This window comes from Aquila chrysaetos, chromosome Z (genome assembly GCF_900496995.4).
Source record: "Aquila chrysaetos chrysaetos chromosome Z, bAquChr1.4, whole genome shotgun sequence".
NCBI lineage: Eukaryota > Metazoa > Chordata > Aves > Accipitriformes > Accipitridae > Aquila > Aquila chrysaetos.
In genome coordinates this window covers 69,238,364-69,264,794 of record NC_044030.1, presented here as the reverse complement: position 1 = coordinate 69,264,794, position 26,431 = coordinate 69,238,364, and the positions used below count along the sequence as shown (strand labels likewise).

At 40.6% G+C, this 26,431-nt stretch overlaps 2 protein-coding genes across 2 annotated transcripts in view; both read left to right on the top strand.

Moving 5' to 3' along the window:
• The first annotated feature begins 812 nt into the window (after positions 1-812).
• Positions 813-26,431, top strand: part of ITGA1 (integrin subunit alpha 1) — a 77,503-nt gene continuing 51,884 nt past the window's right edge. The window contains exon 1 of the mRNA XM_030004010.2: positions 813-1,470. Coding sequence (XP_029859870.1) covers positions 1,443-1,470 — 28 coding nt within the window. The 5' untranslated portion in view covers positions 813-1,442. The remainder of the gene's footprint in view (positions 1,471-26,431) is intronic.
• On the top strand, positions 7,240-10,230 carry PELO (pelota mRNA surveillance and ribosome rescue factor). Its single transcript, XM_030004012.2, has 2 exons — positions 7,240-8,259; positions 9,446-10,230. The coding sequence occupies exons 1-2, from the start codon at positions 7,534-7,536 to the stop codon at positions 9,875-9,877; spliced, it is 1,158 nt and encodes a 385-aa protein (XP_029859872.1). The 5' UTR covers positions 7,240-7,533; the 3' UTR covers positions 9,878-10,230.

Sequence of the window (26,431 nt, the reverse complement as noted above, 5' to 3'; positions counted from 1 at the left end):
ATTCAGCAAAAGTTACACAAGTGCTTAATTTCACCAACTTTGAGTAGTCCCACTGTAGCAATTAAATATATTTTATAATGTGTAAAGTCAAGCATATGCATAAATTATTACTGAATGAGGACCTCTGATCTTAAACCCAGGTTTGAAATTGTGCACTGTTTCCTAAAATTTCCACCAATCTACAAGTAAAGGTACACCGAAGTATTCTCATAAAATTAGGACAGAACTTGGAAGATGTGTTTAACTATTATAGTAATGATTAACAGCTGTGGTTTATTAGCCTCAGAGGAACTTACAGAAATTCCATGAACTTCCACTTATTCACCAAATTCTTTGCTGCAATTCAAAGAAAAAAATAGGAGAATTTTCTAGTAGCACCAAGATCTCCAAATCCCTATAGAGTATTTTGATTTCTCTCTTTCTTGTTTGAGGGACCATGGGTTCTCTTGTTTTAGGAACAACAAAATGATTTTTCACAAGGTCCAGCACGAGAACTCATACACTGCTGAAGGGATGTCACTCCACCTGAGCATCACTCTGGTAAACACAAAAGAGAAAGTCCTGCAAGCTGCTCCTTTACTGAGTGTTTAACGAACCCTGAAAATCCCTACTCACAGCCGTGAATCTGGCTAATTATTACCTTTGCGACTTATTATTTACTAGTGAAGTCATTCAGGGGGCAGGGAAAGAGGGGGAAGGGATGCCATGCAAATGTTCGGTAGATGAGGGCAAAGGCGGCTGTCTGGTATTTATTTCCTCTACGCAGCAAAGCACAGGGAGACAGAAAGACTCGAGAAAATCGCCCACCGTCTGATGCGTTACTGCATCCCCACAGCCGCTGAGAATGGGGAGGGGGGGGCTGACTTCCTCCCGCGGGCAAATGACCCGCCGTAGAGTGCGTTTTTGAGGGGTGATGTAAGAGAAATTAAACTTGACCAGCCAAGCACACCCCCTACCTCAACGACGAGAAGGGCGAGAGAGGTGGCCGTGGAGCACGCCCAGCTCTCTCCTGCCCGACTGGGAGCGGGGCTGCCCGGCGGGTGACACTTACTAATTAATTATGAGCGGGCAGATGTCCCTTTAAGGTCTGCTGTGCTCTCCGAGGGCTGCAGCTGGAGCCTTGCGGGGGGAGATTTGGCTTTATTTGTACATCTCGGCGCTGGACTAGTTCTATGGGGAGGCTTCCAGACGCCTTTGGGGGGTGGGTGGGAGGAAAGTTGTGTGCGGGGGGAGGAAGCTAAATTCTTCTTGATGCGAAGAAACAACGTAAAGACTGAATAACAAACAGGAAATGCCTAACTCGGCTGCAAGGCGGACGGGCGGCGCAGAGCGCTGAACTCCACTCGCAGAGCTGCACCGCCGGGCGCGCCGGCGGCCGGACCGCTCCCGCCAGCTCTGCCCTCGGCCCGGGTTCCCGGCCCCGGGCTCGCAGGAGCCCAGGCATGGCTGTCTCCTACTGGATACTGACAGGTGAGGAAAGCCGCTCCCTTTCTGTCTCGCTTTGAAAACCCAAGTCCCGAAAGCAGCCCTGCTCCCTGCGGGAGGGGGTGAAGCTGTTGGGCGCTGGCACCCAAGGGATCGTGTCCCCTCTCCCCGACCCTTCCAACTGCCCTTGCCCCTGCCCCGGGGGTGCCCTGCCCGGAGCTGCCCTCTAGCTGGAACCCGTGAGGGACTTCTTCGGTTTGCTTCTCTCCGGGAACTTTAATCCCTAAACCAATCTTAGAACCGGAGGGGGGGAGGGGCGCTGCTAGGTGAGGATGAATGGGTGAGAAGAAATACTGTAATTGAATCTGGCTCGGGAAAAGAGGTGCACCTGGTAACTTTTTTTAAAACTAGGGTAGCTTTTCTGTTTTCTTCCGTTTGGCTTTCAGATGTTCTGAGGGGTAAAAGGGGAAGTGAGGAAGCGGTTAACTGCACCCAACTAAGCTCAAAAAGATGAGTTCATCCAGAGATGGAATATATGTAGTATTTCCTTTTAGTGTTTCATTTATTGTTAGGGACTTACTTGGTTTTTTAGTAAAACAAATACAGCAAGTAACAATCCCCCTAGCTAGTCAGTCTGTAATAATATTTTGGATCTGAAATCAGGGGAATCCAAGAAGTGGGCAAGAGGCTAAGGCAATGCTGGGATTCATGTGCTTGCAAACTTGGACACTGAGCTCCCCAGCAGCTCTTGCGCTGGCAACTAGCACACAGTGAACCTGAGGCAGTACAAAGGAAGAAATCAATTTCATAAGAATTGTCAAAATGCAGGCGGCAGCAAGTGGGGAAAAGGCAAGACTGTGGTTTTTCCCTCTTCACTCTGTGCTTATTCTGCAAGAAAGAACAGATAGAGGAAAATGTGAAAATCTGAATGTCGTACTTTGGTGTGCCATATTTAGCCCTTGTTCATAGATGTCTTTATTACTTTCATTACACAGCTATATTCTCCAAAATATGCTTTTGTGTTCCTTCACAGAAGGAGGCTTTGTAAAGTGGCAAAACTTTAGTGTGCCGCAACTTCCCTTTGGAGTTGCAAAGTTGCCACTGGCACTGCTGACAAATAATTAACCACTGCTGACAAAAACGTTTATTATCAGGTAGGAAAACAACTCAAGGCTGGGTCCCATGCAGATCTGTCAGGGGCTTACTAGTTTTTACTGGGTTTTTTTTTGGTTGGGGGGGGTGTCTTTTTAAAAAAGTTGGTGTGAAATAGACTACACTTAGAAATAAGAGGAGGCATTACAGATAGCAGGAATGGGATTCAAATTGTCTCAGATAAATAAGAGAAGTATTCCTACATAAACAAGTCAAAATGTCACAAAAATACGGACAAGGATTTTTAGAATTACAATGGAATAAAAAATAAATGCAAACTAATTACATGCTCCTCTTTTTTAAAAAGAAAAAAAAAAAAGGCAAATAGTCAGGCGTGCACTAGCAGACAAAGCCAATCTAGAATAAAGGAGGTACATGGGGTTTTTTTAATTATTCAACTTGGTATTGGTGAGGCCTCTGAGAATCTTCAGTACAGGAAGTCTGACAGATGCAGACAAACAGGCAGAAGTGCACAGAGAAGTGACAAGCCTGATAAGAGCTGAGGAAAATGACCTAGGAAGACTGAATGAGTTAGTCTTGTTTATCTAGAGGAGAGAAAACTAAGGGGAAAGTGTTGAGCATTTCAAATATGTATTTTTACCAAAGTATTATTAGTGAGAATGTTATTCCAGATGTCAATGTTTTATTTGTTTTGTGAGAGCACTCGATCATTATTGTCTATATTGCATATGTTGGTTTATAAAGAGATTGATGAATAGTTGGTTCTCCGTGTCCAACAAAGGCCAAGAGAAAATCAATGTAACTCGCTGTGCAAAAATCTTAGGGAATATTCAGAACTTTCTTAGTCTTCAGGTAATGAATTGCTAGAACAGGCTACCAAAAAAACCCACCCTGCATAATCTTCTTCACTGAAAGTTATGATCAAGTTGGATAAACACCTGTGAGGGATGGCTGAGGTTTACTTCACCTGGCCTCAATGTAAGTGGTTTGACTAGGGACCTGCTGAGGTTTTCTCCAGCCTTATATTTCAACAGAAGAGGAAGGAAGAAATCAATCCCAAGGGTACCATTACTTTTTAGTGCTTCTTCACTTATAGTTTTATGTATAGCCTGTTCCCTCCTGGAATTCTCTCCTCATTGATGATGACCATGTTGTTGGTAGCTATTAAGAGTACTCATAACATAAAAGACCAGTAATCATAAAGACAGAACTGTATGCAGAAAATGAAGTGGTCTCTGTCCAGAGCCTGCAAAGGCAGGACAGACACAGGATAAAGGGAAAGCATGAAGATACCCATTTTCCCCCATTTCCCTCTCCATCTTTATCTTTCATCTTCCTTTGCTCTGCCAACAATAATGTCCAACATTTCGCAGCAGATTTTCCCCTATATTCCAGATTCTTTCCCACTAGTTTTTCTCATCCAGGACTTGAGCGTGTTTGCATGAATTCTAGCTAAAATGGCTATAATATGGGGGAGAGGGGGTTTCCTATGAACATAACCTCTCCTTGTCTAGAATCTGTACACAACCCATGTTCTTCATAAAGCAGCTGATCAAGACTTGAAGATATAGGGCAGTGTGTTTCAAATGTTTTCAAAATAATAATCTTACAAAAGCAGCATGGCTCCAAAACACCTATGAATATACGCTATCACCATTTTTATCTTGTCTTGTACTGCGCTTGAGGTCTGAAAATGCATGCCAAATTATTGCAATTATTAGTACCTATAAAATTGTTTTTAAAAAGTGATAAATTGCAAAAAATGTAAGGTTTTACACTTAGTCTTAATCTTTTACCAAGACTGGAACAGACCACATAATTTTGAACTTTTATGTTAAAACTGTATGTAGAGATAAAAGTATTCGCTTGTTTTGGCTCTACTGCGGTCAAATTCATCTCTCTCCCTGACATTAGCAAAATCAGCATGAACTTTAAAAATTACAGTTACGTGGTTCTTACATTTTTGGAAATGTTGTTTTTCTTCTACTGCTCATTCTCTGACATATTCAAACAAATAACAATACCCAGCATTTACTTTTTACCAGAGTAGGCAAAGCATCTTCACTGGTAAATGTTCTCCTTTATAAGTTGACAATGGTCTTGCCAATTGTGGATGCATCATTGAAGTTTACAGTTGCCACTAAATACTTGTGGACCACTGTTCATAACGGTATAAAATCTCATGATTTTTTGAGAAAGGAGTTCAGCGCATCTCAAAATGTCTCCTTCTACAAAAACAGTCAATTTAGTAAGTTGTATGACAACTTTGGTTTCAAGGTGGTTGTTCTTTATTTTGGGTTGGGGTTTTTTTGTTTGTGTTTGTGGTGGGTTTGGGGGTTTCTTTCAACACAGTAAGTCACCTGCTTGCATGAACTGAATGTTTATTTTCCACTGGATGGTACTGGATGCCAGCTTGCAACCTTTTATCTAAAGTATATCGCATCTCCAGTGATGTGAGGCTGCTTGTAAGAATTAGACTGCAACCAACAAGTAGAGAAAAGTTTGTAAATACACAGCAGCAAAAGAATACAAAATAAAATAAATATTAACGTGGAAGGTACATATGCACTACAGCTAATTTCTCTTGAAAGAATTGCATGAGGTCAGCCCTTGCAATTTTATAATAGCAAAGAATGTAATGAAGAAAATTCACCACAAATTCACCATGCAGCATTTACATAGATAAGTGAAAGGAACTCCTAAAGAAAAGCTGAGTGCACGCTCTCTGCCTAAGCCACAAAACATCAATACAATTTTGTATTGATTATGTACAAGCCCAAATTAAACAGTTATTTATACATGTGCTTATGTTCTATTCCCTTGGGTGGTCCAGCTTCCTTCTGTGAAACTATTCATGCTAAGAGTTAAGCATGTGTGCTCACAGGAAGAGAGTCTGAGGTCTCGTAAATAAATCCTATTATGTAATATCTGATAAAGTTGTTTTTACATCAGTATCAAGCTTAGAAACAAGGAACACACACTACTGGGCCAGATCTGAGTTCAGTGTCCTGTCACAACAACTGACTAGTGGTAGAAACTTGAGAGAAATTTGTAATGGGAGACATGGGATGATTTTTGCTCACAGTAGCCTTGTATCTCATTAAATCCTTGACTCAAAGCCTTTCCAAGTCAGAAAATTCCATTATCCACAGTGGGTTGTTTTGGGTTTTTTTTTTGTTTGGTTTTTTTTTTTTTTTTTTTTTTTCAAAAAAAGAAGTAACTAAAAGAAACCAGAAACTTCCTTTTAATGATTCTAAATTTGCCACTTTCTCATCTCTAAGATAATGTCCTCTTGCTTTTTGGTTATCAGACTGATGGTGTAGCCACTCCAAACTTACTGTATCTGTTCCAGTTGCCCTGATACACTTATCATGGCACATTAGTTTGTCTACTTTCTCAAATATTTTTTTGTTCTTTTGAATCATTCTTCATACAAGCATTTGTTCTATGCTCCATTCTTTTCTTTTCCTCATTCTTTCTCAGTTCTGAAATGGAGTTTTCAGTGTCATACACCGTTTCAAAATAAGCTGCAGCACTTGCATAATGTTATCTTTTTTAATATTCTTTCTAGCGTGTTAAATTTGCCTAGGCTGCAAAATGAGCTGTGTAGTTATTGTTCAGGTCCCTTTTCTATGCAAATATCATTGTACAAATCTGTGTGTTTTTGCAAGCCACATTACTTACATTTGCCAACATCATACTTCATTTGAAACGTGCTTATCTGTCCGTCTCTGAAGCTTCTCAGAACCATCTCATTCTGACTAACTAGCAGATTCAGGAAGCAGGTCAAGTTTCAGTATTGGCTGAAGCGTTAACTTGCAAGTTTAACCAAAAGACTTTCAAGCTGAAGTTCAGTTTAAGAGCCATGTCGCAGTAACGGTTCAGGTTCTGAGGTGGCCTGGGTCTGCTTTTCATGTCACTGGATGACGGTAGTCTGACTAGCCGCTGCCTCTTTCACGCACCAGCAGCCGTTAGGTATCCCCGCCTGCCCTCCCCGGCTCTTGAGGTACCGCGGCTTTCACTTACCACACCCCGAACGAACACGGGCTACTTAGCCGTACCTTTCTCATCTCTTTCTCGATCTGCAACCACAACCTTCCACAACTACTTAGGTTTGGGGGCTTTCTCCCTCTTCTTTCCCTCTTAGAAGCCTCTGCAAGTTTGAGCCGTCGCTGTAAAGAGCTAGAGGGGAAGGACCAGCGCGGGGGCGGGTCCGGGCCCGGGCCCGGGCCTGGGGCCCCGGGCCCCGGGCCCCGGGCCCCGACCCCCTCCCGCCTCGCTCACGGAGGGGCCGTAGCAGGGACACACACCAATTTATAGTCCTCTCCCGCCTCACAGCACACGGGAGCATCGCGGCTCCCTCCTAGTCCGTGTCCCGCCCCCCGCCCGAAGGTTTCCCTCCGGAGCTCCCTTGGCTGGCGGCGTCTCCCCTGACGGCGGGGCGGAGGCGGCAGGCAGGATACGCGCCCCCCCTCCCCCCAGCCGCGGCACACAACACCCGCCCGTAGGCGCCACTTCCGCGCATGCGCCGGGTCGTCAGGCAGAGGCGGCGGGGCGGGAGCCACCGTGCGCATGCGTGTCGGGCGCAGAGCTGAGAAGGCAGAGGGAGGCGCGCGTCCAGCCGGCGCTGTTTAGGACGGACGGGGCGCATGCGCCTTGGGGTGGCGGGGCGCTGCGCATGCGCGCCGGGCGAGGCGAGGAGAGGGGGGGGGGAGGCGGCGGCGGCGGCGGCGGTGAGTGCTCGGAGGAGCTGGCGCGCCGCGCCTGAGGTTCAGCTCAGGCTTCGCCGCGGGACCGGGGCGGGCCGTTCCTCGGGGAAGGCCGTTCGTCGCGGCCCGAGGTAGGCCGTTCGTCGCGGCCCGAGGTAGGCCGGCCGCCAGCGCCCACCGCTCGCCGCCTCCTGCCGCCAGGCCTTCCGGGACAGGCCTAGCTGGCCGCTGCCGCCGCGGTTGAGGGGAAGCCGGGGGCGCTGCGGAGGCGCAAGGAGCCGCCAGGATGAAGCTGGTGAGGAAGGACCTGGAGAAGGATAATGCGGGGCAGGTGACGCTGATCCCCGAGGAGCCGGAGGATATGTGGCACACCTACAACCTGCTGCAGGTGGGTGACAGCCTGCGGGCCTCCACCATCCGGAAGGTGCAGACCGAGTCGGCCACGGGCAGCGTGGGCAGCAACCGCATCCGCACCACCCTCACCCTCTGCGTGGCGGCCATCGACTTTGACTCGCAGGCATGCCAGCTGCGGGTCAGGGGCACTAACATCCAAGAGAATGAGTACGTCAAGATGGGGGCCTACCACACCATCGAGCTGGAGCCCAACCGGCAGTTCACGTTGGCAAAGAAGCAGTGGGACAGCGTGGTGCTGGAGCGCATCGAGCAGGCCTGCGACCCAGCCTGGAACGCTGATGTGGCAGCCGTGGTCATGCAGGAAGGGTTGGCTCACGTCTGCCTGGTTACACCAAACATGACGCTTACCCGCGCCAAGGTGGAGGTGAACATCCCCCGCAAGCGGAAAGGGAACTGCAGTCAGCATGACCGGGCCCTAGAGAGGTTTTACGAGCAAGTGGTGCAAGCCATCCAACGGCATATCAACTTTGCAGTGGTGAAGTGCGTACTGGTGGCTAGCCCAGGCTTTGTACGGGAGCAGTTTTGTGACTACATGTTCCAGCAGGCAGTCAAGACTGATAACAAGCTTCTGCTGGAGAACAGGTCCAAGTTCCTACAGGTAAGGAGATCAGTAGCCTGCAGAGTGGGTAAAAAGAGGCTTAAGAGCTGTTTGTGATAATAGACAGTACTTACAAGGGTGATGGGAAATAATTCACTTATTAGCGGAAAATAAATTTCTGTCTGAGCATCATAAGGAAATTATTCTTATGCCGCCCAAACTGTAAGACAGTTATGCAAGATACAGGTATGGTTCCTTCCTACCATACCTTAATGTGGAGCAGGGAAAGCATTAAGTACTTCAAACGCCCTATAAAGGCATGTTTAATTGTCAATTAAGAGTGAAGTACAAGTTGGAAAATAGTTTACTTGTAGTGTTAATCTGTCATGCTGTATAGCATGCATGTTTAATAACAGCTTTCTAAAGCTTTTAAAAAAAAAAAAAAGTACCTGGATGTGGTATAGGCTAGTTAATTTGTTGTTAGTTTTGTACTACATAGTTAAAGATTATGCAGACCATAGCATTTTTTCCTGTTCCTTAGTCATCTCATTGATTGAATGGGTGGGGTTTTTTGCCTTTCACCAAAATAGGCAAACTCAGAACCTAAAAGAAGTTGGTTTTTTTTTTCATAAGGATACTTGTATAATTTTTGAATTGGAGTAGGCCTATAATCTCTGCTTGCAAAATGTTGGGAGGCGGGGAGCATTTACCAATACTTAATGGCCAGAACGTTTATACACACATTGCACCAAGAAGCCTCCTTTTGCATTTGTCACAAAGTGATAATACTAAGTATGAAAAGTTTTAATGTACTTCACAGCTTTGCAGGCATAGTAGATATGCAGTTGTGCAAGACTTGATGCTTTTGCACTTATGTCTGCAGTCTTAAGAGGCCTTCCCCTTCTTTAAAAGGGAAAGGCTTAAGTCTTAGTTTCTTAGTAGTTTCACATGGCCTTACCTTGGGGACCGTCTGCAACAGCTTGCATATTTAACCCAGTCTTTGAATAAGAGAAGCAGCTTTCCTGCACTTCTTAAAATACAGTTTAAGGGATTTGGTATAGGCTTAGGGTTGCAGGAGAGATCCTTTAAGAAAAGAATCATGTAGGTTTCAAGGAAGAGATAATAACTTCCTTGAATAATTATCAAGACAAATATTATGTATAGTGGAAGCTGTTTGAGATTGTTTTTTTAAAGAAGGACTGTTTTCTTGATTAGCCAAACACCTTTGACTTTTTTTTTACTCTAGGTCCACTCTTCCTCAGGACATAAATACGCATTGAAGGAAGCGCTCTGCGACCCAGCTGTAACTAGCCGTCTCTCTGACACTAAGGCAGCTGGTGAGGTCAAAGCCTTAGATGACTTCTATAAAATGCTGCAGCATGAGCCTGACCGGGCTTTTTATGGTCTAAAACATGTGGAGAAGGCCAATGAAGCCATGGCCATCGATACCTTGCTGATCAGTGATGAGCTTTTCCGGCACCAGGATGTGGCTACACGTGCCCGATATGTTAGATTGGTAGATAGTGTACGTGAGAACATGGGCACAGTACGCATTTTCTCCAGCCTTCATGTGTCTGGAGAGCAGCTTGGCCGACTGACAGGGGTGGCAGCCATCCTGCGCTTTCCTGTTGCTGAGGTCTCTGACCAGGAAGATGATTCTAGCTCTGAAGAGGATTGATAACAGTGACTTCATTCCACAGTTTCTTTTCCAAGTCATGTTGAAATGACATTAAAGGCCCTCCCTTCCTAAATACTGTGTGCAGATGTGCCATGACATGTAATTTAAGTTTTTGATAGTATTTCGTACAGTGTATAACTCTGCTCAGCACACTAATGGATATCTGTTCTATGGTAATGATTATTGATATACTATGCATTGGAGCTGACTGGTTTTGTAAGTTACACCCTGGACCTCCAGCAGTACAAGAAACTGACTCCCCAATACTGCTCATTCTGCATGTTAAGGCAGACTGGCAGCTTAGTGTTTTGGAATGTGTATGAAAATATAATAAACTAAGAGGGAGAAAATTATGTCAGGCTGTCTTATTTCTGTTCAAATGCTTGAAAAGAGTATTGCAAAACATGTAAAACTTCATGCAAGACCTATCAAAACTGTGCTTGGATCTTCTTAGGAACTCACTGTTCTTCCTAAAATGTGGCGAAGGATTGGGATCAACCTAATCTGTTAGGGGGGGTTTTTTTGTGGTGTTACAAGTGTAGCCACTTAAATATTTCTGTGAAACACTGGAAGCAATCGTTCAGAAACTACACCCTTTAAATTAACCATTTCCTCCCTAATATGATAGTAGATGAAAGACAAATTGTGAAGTTCAGTGCACCCATTTCAGTTATCTCTTTGAATGCTGTTATCTTGGGAGATTTTCCTGAGGGCTAACAAGGTATGACGTATCTTGTCATTGACTGTATTCTGATAAATTGGCAGTGGGATTATTTAGCACCCAGTTCTGAGAAGGCATGTGAAAAGGCTTACAAAATGAGACTCTAGTTTCCATGAAGAATCTTTTGACAACAAGTAGTTAAGTAAGTTCATAATCTGGTATTTTTCTATTTGTGTACCTCTTTAAAAACACACATAAGCTATGATACGGAAGTAAAGGTTACAAATTTATAAATTGAACTTCAGCTTAAGATAATCACAGCTGTAAAAATCAAAATTAATTTTCCAATTATTTGATCTGCTCCAAGTATTGAGAGCCACTGTGAGTTTTGTTTCTTCACTGGACAATAAATCTTAGGCTGAGGAAGCAGAAACTACTTTCAGATTCTGACATACCTGCAAGGGGACTGTTCACTTTAAACCAGTGTTTGATGGTGTAGGTTTTGTATGTGAATAAGCATTCCTTTTTTAAATGTGGTGTGAGAGGGGGAACAGGAGAGACTTGCCACAAATAAATTTCATTTAAGAAAGCTGTGGAAGACTTCTGAAATACGGAAAGGAACATAACAATGGAAGATTAAAATCACTGAAACTTTTAGTCTGGGTAGAATAATTTTAGGAAAAGCATTTTTAATGGTACTCCCATATGTTGATGGCTGCCAGCCCTGTGAATTTGATAGTATCTAATGCTAGCTGAAACATCAGGCTAAACTTGGTAAAGAAGTACTTTTGAGTTAAAAGCCACCTCCCCTTTTCCAATCATCCACAAAGTCCAAGGAATGCATGAACAGAACTTGCATTAGAGGTGTACTTTTTCTACTCTCACTGAAGACAAGCAAGCCCATTAAGACAGTTGTTTAGAGTCAGCTTGCACAGATAAACTATTTTATTTGAGCTTCATGTTTTTGTTGTGAATGGTGTCAAGTGCCACATGTCATAGAATGCTCAGGTAGGCTTCCTTCAGCAGTTAGGACTGGTTAAATTAAAATGTCTTTTTTTTTTCCTTTTAAAAATCTGCCTAAGCTGATTATACACTTTGCCAGCTAAAAAGCACCCTGATTCCTGCTATATACAGAGTTAAATGTAAAGAACATATGAAACGGGTAGAAGAATCTGACCTTCCTTATAGGTTCCTTATAGGCACCAAATTATGGCTTTAAACAGGCTTATAATGTCTAAACAAAGTTGTTATTTTCTTTAAGATAAGCTGGTGTATTAGTATTTCCCTTCTTATAAGTAATGTCAATTTGTTGCAGTTGTACACAGATGACACTTATATTCAAAACTGTAGTACACCAGGAAATTCTTAGTTTAATTCTGAGCAAACAGAGAGACAAATCAAACTGTTCCTTGGTTGTGGAATGATTTGCTATTTTATTAGACAAAATTGATTCCAGTTATTCCATTTTAAACAAAAAATTATGAGGAGTTTTTGCTGTGTACTGTAAGAAGGTTACAATGGCAATTCTGCAAGTCTGTGTTTGGTCCTTGTGGTAGTATATCACCAAGGAAAAGAAGCAGCCATTTTGCTGCTTATTTGGCTTCTTTAAGGTATAACAGCAAACATCTGGTAAGAAGATATGTTAATAGTGATTCTTTGAATTATTTACACTTAAAATTCTGCACTGACTTTACAATTTATGAATATTTTTCTTTTTTTTAGTTATTGCTATTATGGCATTATGTCACCCAAAGTATGGACGGGTGGGATTTTTTTTTTTTTTTTTAAGCGTTTTTTAGTAAAATAAATATACAATCACTATGTAGACAAATGCATCCTGTTTCAGGAAACAGCTCAAGGGCTTGGTATTGAAAGTAGGCTGTGTTCAGTAGTTGCAGATGCTTGACCTGGCAAAGTTCCAGGGTTGCTAGTATCTTTTACATTTAAAGGAATTTTGAATAGTTGAAAAGTCTAGATTGACAAAGGTGCTTGCTTAACACAGTTCGTAATGTCTGGGTGCAGATAACACACAGAACATGCATGTTATCTGGAGATCAAATGAGTAAGTGCTAGAGCCATGGGAAAATATTTTTTGTATCTTTTCTTTGGAGCTAAACATACATGAACTAAAAACTGTCTGCAATGTGAAAATGGTTCTCTTGCACCATAAAGTATTTAGTAATTTTGAACAGTGTCTCAGCTTAGTTTCTGATTATGTTCTGACATAATTCTGTGAATTAGTAGCATGGTTTATCTTCCAATTTTTCAGTTTTCAAAATAAATGAATATACATTGTAGGACTTCTTAATGTTTGTTTCATTTGGTAGGATACTTTAAAAAAGTATCATGAAATCAGCTTAGAATCATAGAATCATAGAATCATTTAGGTTGGAAAAGACCTTCAAGATCATCGAGTCCAACCATTAACCATGCCCACTAAACTATGTCCTGAAGTACCCCGTCTACTTGCTTTTTGAATACCTCCAGGGATGGTGACTCAACCACTTCCCTGGGTAGCCTATTCCAATGTCTGACAACCCTCTCAGTAAAAAAACTTTTCCTAATATCTAACCTAAATCTCCCTTGCCTCAACTTGTGGCCATTTCCTCTCGCTTGATCTTGAACCCTGCTGTGCTCTTCAAAGAGTCAAATAAATTCATTGATTTATGCCATAAAGCCTCTCTTGCAAACTTATACTTTGGAGCAGGCCCCAGTTTGTTAGTTTTGTCACCTTTGGCATTTAAATTCAGTTATATAGTCTTCTGTAGTTGTTTACCAAATAAAGTTTGGTACAAAACATGAGGTCACCACCAGCAAGAGACCAAAATAGTCCTACTAGTTATAAAGCAGAATAAAAGATAAATCTTTCAGTAAAACTGTAAAGCATTTAACAGTATTTGACCAAGGGAATTCCTCATCTCCGTCCTCCTGTCTTCAGCCTTATACACTAGATGAGCAAATTGCTGGTAATAAATGATGTTTTGACCACTCCCTGACCACCAGTCTAACAGGAGCCCATAGCTCTTCAGCTTAATTTGTGATGTTACTAGCATGATGTTTTTAAAGCCATGTAAATGTCTGAAGTAGTTTTCATTTGCTACTGTTCTCTCAAAGGTTAAGTAGCCCTGAATATTAAAACTATCTTTCTTACCCTTTGAAAATTTCTTAGTTTAACTTCTGAGCTGCTGACCTTGGTTTGCCTTTTTGTGCGAAGGTATGTTATAGCTACCTTCTCATTTGACTGATTTATAGCTTGAGCCTCTCTAATTTCTTTCTGGAAGCTGCATTATCCATCCAGAAAATGCGCTCAGTTTCATAAAGGCGAAGTGGGAATAAAAGTTGTAATCATGTGCATGTGATCTTTTTTAGTCACCCAGTCCATTCACTTTTCTCAGATTTTCATATCTCCATCTGTTTTTAAAGAAAACAAGCCTTTTCATAAAGGAATAGATGTCTAGTTTTGCAGGAAGAAACATGTTCTCAAAGTGTTTATGCTGTTGTTTTATCTGAAGCCACATTTGTGCAGTGTGTGGTCTATTGCTTCTGCAGAAGATCTAAGAAAGCAATTTTGAAAATGTGAAATTGCAATTAGAAGGTCTGCAATTAGGAATCCTTATTTATAACCCAAAATTGGAATTCCTGAAAGACACATAAAAAAATGAAGGAACAACTTCAGAAAGCTACTTATCTGTGTACTTTTTAGATACGGCAAAACTTCAGACTTGAATTTTTTTTCTTGCTTTCTGATACAGCAGTTGCTTTTACCAGTTCCTTTTTTTTTTTTTTTTAAGCAGTGCTAATACAGATCTGGGAGTCATTCCCTTCTTAGTTCTTGTTCAGTATACACCTGCAACTTGCTACAAAGTGAATGATAAAAGTTTTGATGCTGTTAGAACTTGGGATTTCTTAGTTTGGGTTTGATTTAGAAGATGGTGGGAACAGAAGAGAGACATGCCATTGCAGTAGATTATTTTACAGTATCTGTGGTTCTCCTATAACTGCCACAACTTGCTTTTAGACACTGTTGTATTCAGATTTTGTATGGGAAAATAGTGTATTGCAAACTCATTACTCTGCTAATTTAGAGTTAAGAAAATGCCTAACTGTTTGGTTCCTGTGATTATTGTTATAATTCTTAATTCAGACTCTGACATGGGCCGTGCCTGGGCTTTTTCAGCAGTGGAAAGAGTAAACATAGGCTGTGGAGCTTGTTGTGTGACAGTTGCCCAAAGAATTGCTTAATAAGCGTAATGTTTAGTCCTGCCACATTTTTTATGCTTGACTCAAGTAGGGCATTGACTTTGATTTGAGCATAACTGCTTGCATGATACAGAATATAAAGGAAAGAAATGTCTCCAGTCTAACAACCACAATGTAGTGCATATTCTCTGTGAACTTCTGAACTTGACTGTTTTAGAAATGCAGCATAGCTTTTCTGTGAAAAAATTGTCTCCTAAGGTGTCTTAGCCTAAAACAGAGTGTGAGGAAAAGGTCTCTGAAATCATACTTGTTTATTCGGTTGTCTGAAAATAATTCTTCCTCTTGTCCCACTTGAGGGCTGTACAAGAAACAGAGGGGGGGCTGATACCAGAGCAGCACTTTCTTCCAAGTCATTGTCTTCTGGGAAATGCAACATGAAGCAGCAGCTTTCAAGCCCTGCCAGCTCTTGTCAGATTTTGCTATACCAATCTCTAATTTATTGCCCTCCTTTTGGGAAATGCTACATTCACAGCTAATGTAATTACTCTCATGCTGCTCTAATAATTACTTAGAAGTCAAATTAGAGCTGATCATGAATCCTCTGACAAAATATCTGTTCCATTAAAGAATGTTAATTAGTTGAAACCAGTCCTCCTTTTTAGGAATGTACATACCAGACTTGATGGGAAGTTTTTTCTCTGGTCCAAAATGGAATTTCTAATCAAAGCCAAGCCTAGAATAGCGAAGAAAGAGTCCAGGGCTTTAAGGAGCCATAAGGGACAGAAGATACAAAGCTTAAGACCCTTTTCTGTTTCATTGTTAACACTAGGCTAAAAATGCTCCCTTTTCTGTCAGTGTCTTTGGTAAGTACAATTCCACATTGTATAAGCAAATAAATATTTTTATATTTTGGCCAAGATAGCTAAACCACAACTGACTCAGGTATATCTCTTGGGATGTTGGAGAAAATGTTCAGGTTTCTGATCTGGATGGAAAGTGATTGAAAGCTGAGACTGTTCCTACCTAACACACTCCAGCTGTAGCCTTCACATTTCAGAAAAAAGCCTTGAGTAGGGTTCCATGTTTCAAAAAGGTTTTGGACCTGGTGGCAGCCAAGCAAATCTGCTTTTGAGGACAGGCAGGTTATTTCCCATGCAGCCTTAATACAAACGCTTAGACATTTACTTTACTCAGGACAAATGTTTTTAGCTGAATTTTTAGTGAAAGGACTTCAGAACAAAAATGAAACGTGCAATGTATGTAAAGATACATATGTATGTGTGTATAAAGATGCAGTATCCTCAAAGAATGCAGTATCTTCACATAAAAAAACAGCTTAAGAACTCTTAGCCTGTAGTTGCTTTGGTAGCTGAAGGAATGATCCAGGATGCAGGCTTGTTAGTTATCTTCAGGCCTCAAAATTTTTTTATGGTAGGAGGAGCTTGGTAGCAAGTGCTGCATGTCGGATGTCTGACAGTTGGTTGTTGAATGCTCATGAACGTCCCCTCCAACGGTTTCTGAAGATCTGAAAGCTGCAGCAGGTTTTGCTGAAGAGAACTGCCTTCACTTGGACCTGCAGTGTTCAGCCTGGTGACTTCAAGTGTGTAATACTGGTATAGGTATTTCAGTTTAGGTGTGAGAGAAATCAATTAACTGCACATGTTTATCTTACACAAATAGTTGCTGTAAGACCACTTCCACTCCCTTTGGTAAAGAGAACTGTTTTATCCCATATAATTTGTTCCTCTCCGGAGTGGAAATTGGTGTTCTACGATAGGGTGGCTAAGAGAAGCTGAAATGGACTTTCTTCAGATATGGTGCTGGGAAACCATCAGCGGTCTGCCAGGACAGCTGTGCCTCCTGGGGCAGCGGCTGTCTACGGAGGAGCTGCTGGGACAGCAGTGGTGAGAGGCAGAGAAGGAGCAGCTGCTTGATGAGGGAGCTTTTCCAAGTTCCAGAGCCGTGAGGAAAGATGAAAAGCTATGGTTCAATGGAAAACATGAGATGCTGTGTCGGGCATGTGAGTTCTTCCCCAAAGAGAGCCGCAGGGGATGTCTGAAATATCTGTACTCAGTTCTAACAACTCATCCTCGTTTGAGGCTAAGATGCCAGCTGATGTAGTTAAGCGTGTGCCCAAGGGAGAGGAGCCTTGAGCCTGAGGCCGAGACCTGAAATTGAGATATTGACACCTTGCTAATCCTGTCACTATGGAGTAACTAATTTCTGACAAGCCTGCTACAGACGTGTCACGTGTGGAGTCATTGCTGTAGCTGAGGCTTGTGAAAGACTCTGTTTTCCTTTCATACCTGTCTGAAAGATGCCTTTTTCAAAACTAGTATGTAGTGCTTTGAGTGTTGCATTGGCAATTGGCGTGATAAACAAAGGAAAAATTTCTAGTCAGATGTTAAAAAAAAAACATAAAAGAAGCTGATTGAAATAAACCTTCCAGAGTTTTGGAGGGGGTGCTTAGTGAGAAGAAACGCTAAGAGAAAGCCAGGAAAAAAATAATGTTAAAAGGTTTGTTTGTTTTTTTTAACAGTGTTTCAGGTTGTTTCAACTAAAGCATTGTTTTTTAAGTTAACCAGACTAGTAAGTGAAGTCAGTCAAATGGCAAGTTTTTAGACTTGTTCTCTTGAAAGCCTCAGAGATCAGTTATTAAAACACTTATTAATACATGGTCAAGCATTGTGATCTTTGTAAACAACAGATTTATGACTGCTTAAGCAATTGCAAGCCATCTGCATATGTTTTATCCAAGTCTACTTGCATGGACCTCTGTATTTTTGTTATGAGACAAAAGTCCTATTAAATGTTCAGAAAGAATGAAATTAATGTTGACAATTAATGCTGACAACTGTGAGTCTAACCTTTCCTAATTTTGAAGACTTGTCTTTCTAGCATAAAAAGGCTACATAAATTTATAATAGTGGGGTTTTTTTTCAGGGGAGAGTACTGAAATTATCACTGAAAAATGCTTAGGGCCTTAGGCAGTAGTATTTTGAAATTGAAGTTTTAATTTTTACTTCTAGAACACTTTAAATCTACTTTATTCCCTAGCTTAAGCACTTCTATTTTGACATAAGAACTGGCAAGAAATAAATGTATGTCGGAGACCAGAAAGTTCCTACTACTGGGAAAATGAGAAGTTGGAACAGCCTTCCAGTCAGAAAAACTAGAGCAAAAGGTCACTTGTATATGGAATTTGTTTACCCTGAAAAATATGATGTAGTTGCCAGCAACAGATAGGAATCAATTCAGCAGTCCTGTACCCTATGCTCTGAGCAGAAGCAGAGCACTTGCTGTCGTTGCTTTAGCGGAGCATTGTGTTGCCCTGTTTATATCAGTCCAATTCTTTGCGCGTATGTTTGCAACACATCTCAACAGATGCACCAGATTGCACCACAGTACTGACCTCGTGGCAGACAGGGATTAGCAGTCTGGGCTGATGATGCAAAAATGCTTAGATTGGGTACCTGATATGGGTTTAATGAGTATTTTCCTTTCATCCTCTGCCAGTTTGATGTCCTCCAGGAGCTTTAAAGATCTATTAAATAATTTTTGAGTCTTTTATTTGTAAACAAGCATTAGACTTAAGTCAATGATCATTAAGTGTGTTTCCTTTAGAAAGCACGTTTTCTCCAACGATTCTGAAGCGAGCTGCTCTGAGTTGGTCCTCTGTGTATACGGGCACAGCTTAGAAAAGTCTGGTTCACACAAAGGCAACTGCGGTATCCAAAGAGCTATAGACCAAAGAAGAATAAAAAGAGAGCACAGCAGCAGCACTGCTGGGCTGCCTCGTAGCTGGGCTGGAAGGAAAGGCTAGAAGTGATCCATTGCCACTCTCTGCTGCTGAAACTGTAGTTGAGGTGCTACTTGCATAAAGCTGATGTTAAAGGTAGCACAAGTATTTGTACAAAGTATTTGTAAAAGGAGTATTGTGGGACATAAGGTGGTAGCACGAGGGTCCCTTGTGCCTTTTTGGGAAGTCCTTTTTTAACACTCGCAGGTCCCGTTGACTATAGAAGACTGAGTCACTCTTAAGTAACACCAAAACTGACCTTAGCTTTGAAACTTCAGTTTAGCCTGGACAAATGGCATCTGCACAAGAAAATAAAATTTCCTCACTGTTAGGCTTCCATGGTACTTTTGTGAAGTTGATGCAGTTGTTTGAAAGAAAGAGTAACAGGCTCTTTGTGGAACTCCTGGTAACACCAGAATACTTTTTGAACAGGCCTGGGCCAGACAGATATCTTAAAATCACAGCTGTACTTCATGTGCTGTGGGTGGGAAATGCAAGTTATTAGCGCCAGTAATTCATGTAGAAAGCTCTATCTTAAACTGCATCTAAAAAACAGGATGTTTTTCTACCTCTAGAGTCCAGCTTTAATTTTTGGGGGGAGAAACAAACCTTCCTCTTATAATCTCTTCATGGCTAGTTCCAAATTTCCCTGAATTGTTTATTGACCAGTAAAAAAGAACGTTTGCAGTAAAAAGACCTGGGATTAATTCCATAGTACTTTCAACTGGTTTACCAGTAAAAACCCTACACCAACGGTACAGCAAAAGAGGTGCGCATGCTTTTACTCATACTTGAGTGTCTTAGTGTTTAAAAATTAGTAGATAAAGTTGATGATGCATTTTATTATGCTAAAGTTTTCAGTATGTTGCTATTCAATATTGATAATTCATGGTGATATACTGGCTTTTGGAGAATTTATTGAGTTTTTAATTAGAAAAAAAAAGTATCTTGACTATAAAAATATACCACATAAAAGAAGATTATTAAATCCCATGAACTTTTACTGCAATTTTAAAAATTACTTTATTTCCCAAACTGCACTGTGAAATGACAATGGTAGAGGCACAGATCTTGATCATATTCCACTTCAAACATGACACACATGATTATTTCAGGGAATGTTTCTAACACACACTAGAGAGGTATCTCTTGTTCTTATTTCAGCTAAGTGATACTGGCATGAAGCTGGCATTTTGGTTTTGTCGTTTTTTCTGATGGTCTCAGGTGAACACCGTATGCCACTTCCTGACTTACTGGTACATGACTCCATTTACAGAAAGTTTGGTTTTATCTGTTTCCTGTAAATTGTGTTCACCTCACAGGTAGACTGGATATTAGCTACTAACGTATAAAACAGCAAGCCTGTGAAAGTCCTTGTGATTTTCTTAGACCATAAAGTAAGTAAAGCTGCTTAAGTAAATAAATACGTGTAGCAGCAGTCTATGAATTGCCTAGTGCAATACTAGTTGTTCTTGTGGGGTTTTTTCGTCCAAATGAACAAACCTTTGTATTGCTGATCTTCAGTTTTTTCTTAGGGTGCAGTGTCTTTTGTGATGTGTATGTGGTGGTGGTTTTTGTAGCCTTTTCTAGATTAGGCAGCTATTTTACAGTTGTTTATGTTCATGGAAGATTGGATTTAATGACCACTGTGGTCATTTGCAGTCCCATATGCTTGTCTGCTTGGATTTCTCAATTAAAAATGAAAAATATATGTTGTCACGGAGCCATATTCTTTAAACTGTCCAGTGCAAGAAAAGCTATCTTATCATGGTTAACAATTCACAGATAGAGACAAATAGGGAAACAGGCTGCTGAGGATTATCTTCTCTTTTAGCAGTGAGCGGTCATAAGTTTCAAACCAGAAAAGCTCTGTATGTCTCGGTAGAGAGCTGATACCATGATTACCCATGCTGGTGTGCTTGAGACAGGCTCAAGATTTTGCTAGGGAGCAGGTCAGAGCTGATCTGTGCAAACAGGTGGTGCCTGCTACTCTGCACTCTTGCAGGACAGAGCTGGCGTTCCCTGCAGACATTTCGATGCTGTGCAGGTGGGGATGAAGAGGCACCTCCATCTGACCTCATGGTGCAAGACGGCTAGCATCTGGGGACCATTCATGGTGGAATTCTAGCATTTCAAGAAATATGTGACTTATTTTCCATGACTGCCTGTAGCAATCTCTTATCAACTGTATTCTTACTGTAGTCATTTTTCTGGTTACTGATAGGGAAAAAAGTTTAAAAAAAATCTTGAACAATATTATTGGCAATACAGTTGATTCATTGCAAAGAATTAGCACATGCAATAGGAAAGAGGAATTGATTGGATAGTGGTTCTTTTTTTTCAGGCTATGCTCAATTGCAAGCATTTTTGAGCGTTTCAAAATTCACTTTTAGCACCAGTAGGTTTCATTCCTTACTCTCCAGTTCTGCTCTCAGAAAACTGCAAGTATGATTATTTAAATACAAAAAAATCAGTTTAAACTTTACTAGGATAATTACATTTGTAGAAGTGGTTTCTATCTTAGACTGATCTGGCATCTCCCTGTGCCATTTAAATGGAGTTCAGTTTTGTAAATATCCTTTTGATTTACACTTTGCTGGAACCTCTTAGCTTTATGTAATGACTTTGCCTGAAAAATAATGTAAGACTTTGTGCTAAGAAGTAGTTTAAGAGTTTTCAAGTCCTTGTTGAAGTACAGGAGTACAGATTGTGAACAGGGAAACATGGAATTCTTTTTTATATAGCCATGACATAAGAAGCTGGAGCAACACAGTGGTTCCCTCTTACTCTACTGGAAGATGGCTCAGATAAAGAAAATGAGTGTTCTGTTGTGTTCCAGTGAAAATCACCATAGATGCTGTATTATCAGAAATAATAGGAAAGGTGTTCTCTATACAGCGCGACTGTAGTTTGCAAGCTAATTTTTTTTTTTTTTTTTAATATACATGTCTGAGATTTAATTCTGAAGCGTGTCCATCCCTGCTTGGCTCTGGAATTTTTGCTTTGTCAAGCTCTCTGCTTGCTTTTGGGGTTTTTTTCCCCCCAAATCACTGCATAGCAGAGTTGTATGTGACCAAAGGAGAAGAAAGAGATTTGTAAGCTTCCATCTTTTCTCTTCCACAGTTTCTTGGATCACAGCTGAATTGATATTGAAGCATTTTATAGATATAAAATATGAGCTATTGGCTTTTAGTATGCATGTTGACTGTGTATGTTTTTGCTGTAATATATAAAAACTGACTTGGACTTAAGTTCTGTGGTGCTCTTGCTAGCTGGGTGTGAGAGGGTCATATCAGGGTATTTGCACTTCCTTTTGGAGGATTTCTTCCTGAAGCCTTGAGTGATTTGATTGAGAGCGAGCCAATGATTATGCTCAGCATAAGGCGATGAAAGACAGGAGTTTGCAGCCAGTGTGAAGCAAAGCAATGGAAAAAGTTGCTGCTTTTCAGAAAGCCTTTATTGCCACCAAAGCATTTCCACTCTCATATTAGCCTTAAGACTGCTGACCTTTGAGAAAAATTACCCAACAATCCCTGAAAACAATTGGGGGGAAAAATAGCAAACAATGATACCAAGACAGGAAGGCAAAAAAAATAATTGTCCTTCATCCTGGTATGGAGATAGTAACATGAATTTTCAGCTAGGCATCATTTTTCACATCATTTCTTAGATTATCACATTTCCCAGAATGTTCAAAAGGAATTTCTGTCCTGGGGCATTTTATAGATGGGTGATTTTAAGTTTGACGGGGTAGACCAACAAAGTCTAGACTGATCATATAGACTGGGGTTGGTTGGGGTTTGTGGGGGTTTTTTTTGGGGGGGGGGGTGCTATGGTTCACATTGGCAGTTTTCTCTGATTTTTTGACAGAATATTTTTATTTTATTTTTCAAAGATAGCTTGCTAGCTGGCAAGAGAAAACACAAGCACAAAGCATGGATTCAAAAGAGACTTAAAAATATGTAGACAATGGCATTTGCAATTCACATTTGAACACTGAGAGGTGGTAATTTCCTCCAACTCACAGGATTCACCAGTGCAATGAGTATTCAGTGCTTTCTTTTTCCTTGATCCTATCTTAGTATACTGAAATTATGAAAGATGTAAGCCATATTGCTTAATAACAAAAGTTACCAGTCTCCATCTTCTCAAAATAAATCTCCTTTGGATGGAGAATAGGCATGACACTTACTCTTGAACAGATATTACACTAACAGCTCTGCCTCAAAATTTCTGATGATTGTCTACAAGCTTTCACATGCTTTTATCATAAGCTTCAAGTCTGATACTGTAAAATAAATCTTGATTCAAAGATGCATTTAAGTTAACTGATTATTAACCATAATAGAGTGGTGCTATGTAAGAATGGTCATACCATTTTTTTAACCAGATAGTGATGGGTTGACCTTCTTAACCAGTTGTGCTACCTATTGCACAATCCAGCTATATCTTTGGATTGAATCATAGGCATAATGTTGAAGGAACTATTGCTTGAAGTGAGGTGATTTATGGGATTACATAAGCTAGAAAAGGTATGGGAGTTACTTGCTTAAGAATGAAAAAAGATTGCATTTGCTTCCTTCCATTAAGCAAGTGTTACGGAATTTAATTTCTTAGGAAATCTGAAAAGAATACTCAGAAATACTTGGGAATTATTTCACATTATAAGAATGATAACACTTCGGTTACTCAATTAGCATCATACTCATTTAAAAGAAACTGTAAGATTCTTACTGGATTTACTTGGCCTTTCATTTAGCCTAAGAGGAACAAAATTAATTGGAAATACATAACGTATGCTAGTTAGTGTAGGAAAAGCAGTCCAGTTAACCATATGAAGTCAAATGAAAAATCACTATGGAAGAAGTGACTTTGGGACTTGCTAAGGTTTTTAATGTGTGTTTCCCACAGCAATAGCTGTACCTGGCTTACCATGCTGGTTTCGACAAGGCTACACAGTGGAAAGCTTGCAGCAGCAGGACATCAGCCTGCAAAACTGGGATTCAGCATAGTTGAGCTAGTAGAAAGCTTGTAGAAAACCAACTGAAACGTCATACTTGATTCTTCCTATGAACCTAGAGGAATTTTGTGCAGAGGAAAACCTCCAGAATCATGAGAAGTTTTGTAGACTATTGTGAAGAACGCATTTTTCTTTAGGTTAAATGTCCTCGTCTATTCACTTTTTGCATGAAATTATCTCTTGCTCCTTTTTAAGCTTCTGGTTTTATTTCAGAAAATAACATACACGTTCATTTTAATTATGCTTTCTGTATGAAATCTGAGTTAATTATAGATTACTATAAATATATTCTATCTCAAAAAAAAGGTCAAGGGATAAAGGGTCCTGGTGACTTATAGATAAAGCTAGATGGTAGGAAACAAAAGTTATAGTGGGATGTTCAGGAGGAAATGGTCTTTGATAGCAAAGGAGGATGGGTCTAGAGGGGAACACAAAGATTATAGGAACTTGAACGGGCTTAAGTGTTGATGGAAGGACTACATCCAAAAGATGGACTGGAGATCACTGGAGACAAGCTGAAACATTTTCTGGGAGTTGTTTCACTTACATAAAGCTGCTAAATTTGCTAAGCCTCTGCACATCTGTGTAAGTCTAGTAGCTGACCACACAAAGTTTTCTGTATGTGACTGCATATTTCTAAGGCTTTTTCTCCCTTCTGTGAGAAACTGCAAAGTGCTAAGAATTGTGCCAATGAGAGGACTACTCTCCAAACTCTGAACAAAATAGTTTTATTCTGATGACTGTCAACTAAGTGCAGCACATATTCTTGGTCTCTGCTATTGTGTTTCCATAAGTTTTGCCTGTTGCATTGTGTTAGTCATTCGGGACCACATTACAAAGCATTGATTCAGTATATTTTCAGGCTTGACATCGCATTATAAAGCTATTTTCCAGTACAAATTATTCAGTACAAAACCAGCAAAGGAAGCTTTATTTAATGGGTTGTACAACGCATTTAACTGGTTTTGAAAAACATGTGGCTACTGAACCTGGAACCACCTTCATATACATATTTCTTGTTCTATTTAGGATATTTACCTACTTTTAATAAGAACTCTTTTTTTAATTATTTGGTCTCATTCCAGAAAGTCAGTCTTTTGCTCTTCAAAGGTTAAAGATTAAAGAAAAAATGCTGGAGGCAAAATTATACAAACACTCTTTTGTAGCCCTGAAAAATAAAAGCCTTGATTTAAGCAGTACTGAAAAAGTTTCAGAAGTTTAAACTTTTTTTTTAATATTCAGCTTTATTTGAAATGTGCTGATATTTAGCCAGCCAGAACTGCATGCAGCAGGAACTCCTATTGCAGCCTCCTTGGGCTTCCACAATAAGGCCAGAACACTGCGGACCCCAAGCTCACAGATGGCAATTGTACCACGCCGTCATATTTTCTTCCACTTGGGATGTCTGTGACTAAATCTCTTTTTCATAAGACAAGACTGTATAATTCTGCAGTGACATTATCCCAGATGAAGCAAAAAATAAATTGTGAAGATTCTCCCATGTGCTGGTCCAGCAAAGAATCCACTTTCAAGTGTTTGAGCCATGATTTCACAAACAGCATTTTTATAGGTATGTCTTTGCAAGCAGATGCACGTGTAATCTTCCCTTGCTACCAGCCAGATGCAGTCCAGCCCTGAACCCAAATCCACCGTGTTGTGTTGATGCAGCTAAAAGATCCGGCTTTCAGGAGGCTTTATTTGCTGAGGCTCAGTGTTGCACTTACTGAAGGACACAGTTTGTCCTCTGCTACTGGCTTGATTCCAGCTAGCTGAGAGCAGCAGCACAGGCTTGCACATGCCAACATGCAGTGGTATCAATTTGCTGAAGTGAGTTTTCTAGTTGCAGAGGATGATACTATTCACCACTGTTTTGAAAATAAGCTTTTGTGGGAGGTCAAGCCAATGCCTGCAGTCCTGCTCCTCTCACTGAGTAACTGTCACCAGCATCCCAATTCCTTCCTTTTATGCTGTTTGCTTCATATGTTTTCTAAGATCACAACAGAGACAGGTATTCTTTTGCAATATCAGCATAAAATACTTTTAAAGGCAACCACCTATTACCTTATGAACTAGGACATCCTTCCTAATACCACTTAGCTTTCAGTACATTTTGATCAGATGCACGGTTCTGTGTTGCTGTATTGCACTCCTATGTTGTTTGCAGCTCTTTAAAATATCCTTACAGCATCACTGGTTGTAATATGTGCTGTACAAGACATAAAAGCAATTTTGGTTGGGTTTGGGTTTTTTTTTATTTTTGCAAGAGGTCCAGCTATATGAGAACTCCATAAAACATTTTAATCTTACTTTGATCTTCAGCTTAAATTTCTCTGTCCTCTTTTATTTTCCAGGATGGAAGTAGCCTGATTTTTCTTTTTCTGCTAATAACTTTTTTTGAGTTTCCCAATATTTGCCAGTTGTGCATACTTTTGCAAGACATTTCTCCTTGTTTTGTTGTCCTCCTTGATTGCACATAGACCTGCTTTTTTTCAGTCTCTTCTTGCAAAATGCAGGGGAATTCATAAGGACACCTGAAATGCTATAGCATAAGTGAAACAGAACAAAAATAACACTTTGACCACATGCTGGTGGGGAGAAGTAGCGTGCAGCCAACTTGTAAGCCCTGTTCAATGCAAAGTGTGAATTTGTCCTTTCCCATTTTTGCAAAAAAAACATTTGTATTTCTCAGAATAACCACTATTTACAGAGGATGCAATTGCTGTTTGCTAGAGACCATACACAAATTAAATATCCTAACTGAATTTACTCTCTTCTCTTGGCTAAATAGTCTTCATGATCTAATTTATTGTGGGTGATTTGTGGTGATCTATTTTTCATCAGTAAATAGCCAAGTGTTAGGCTTTGTTCTACAGT

Bases quoted from the DNA above. Each gene is read 5' to 3' on its own strand.
- PELO (XM_030004012.2), top strand. From the start codon at position 7,534: ATGAAGCTGGTGAGGAAGGACCTGGAGAAGGATAATGCGGGGCAGGTG. The intron at 8,260-9,445 runs GTAAGGAGATCA...TTTTTACTCTAG, and splicing joins ACAGGTCCAAGTTCCTACAG to GTCCACTCTTCCTCAGGACA.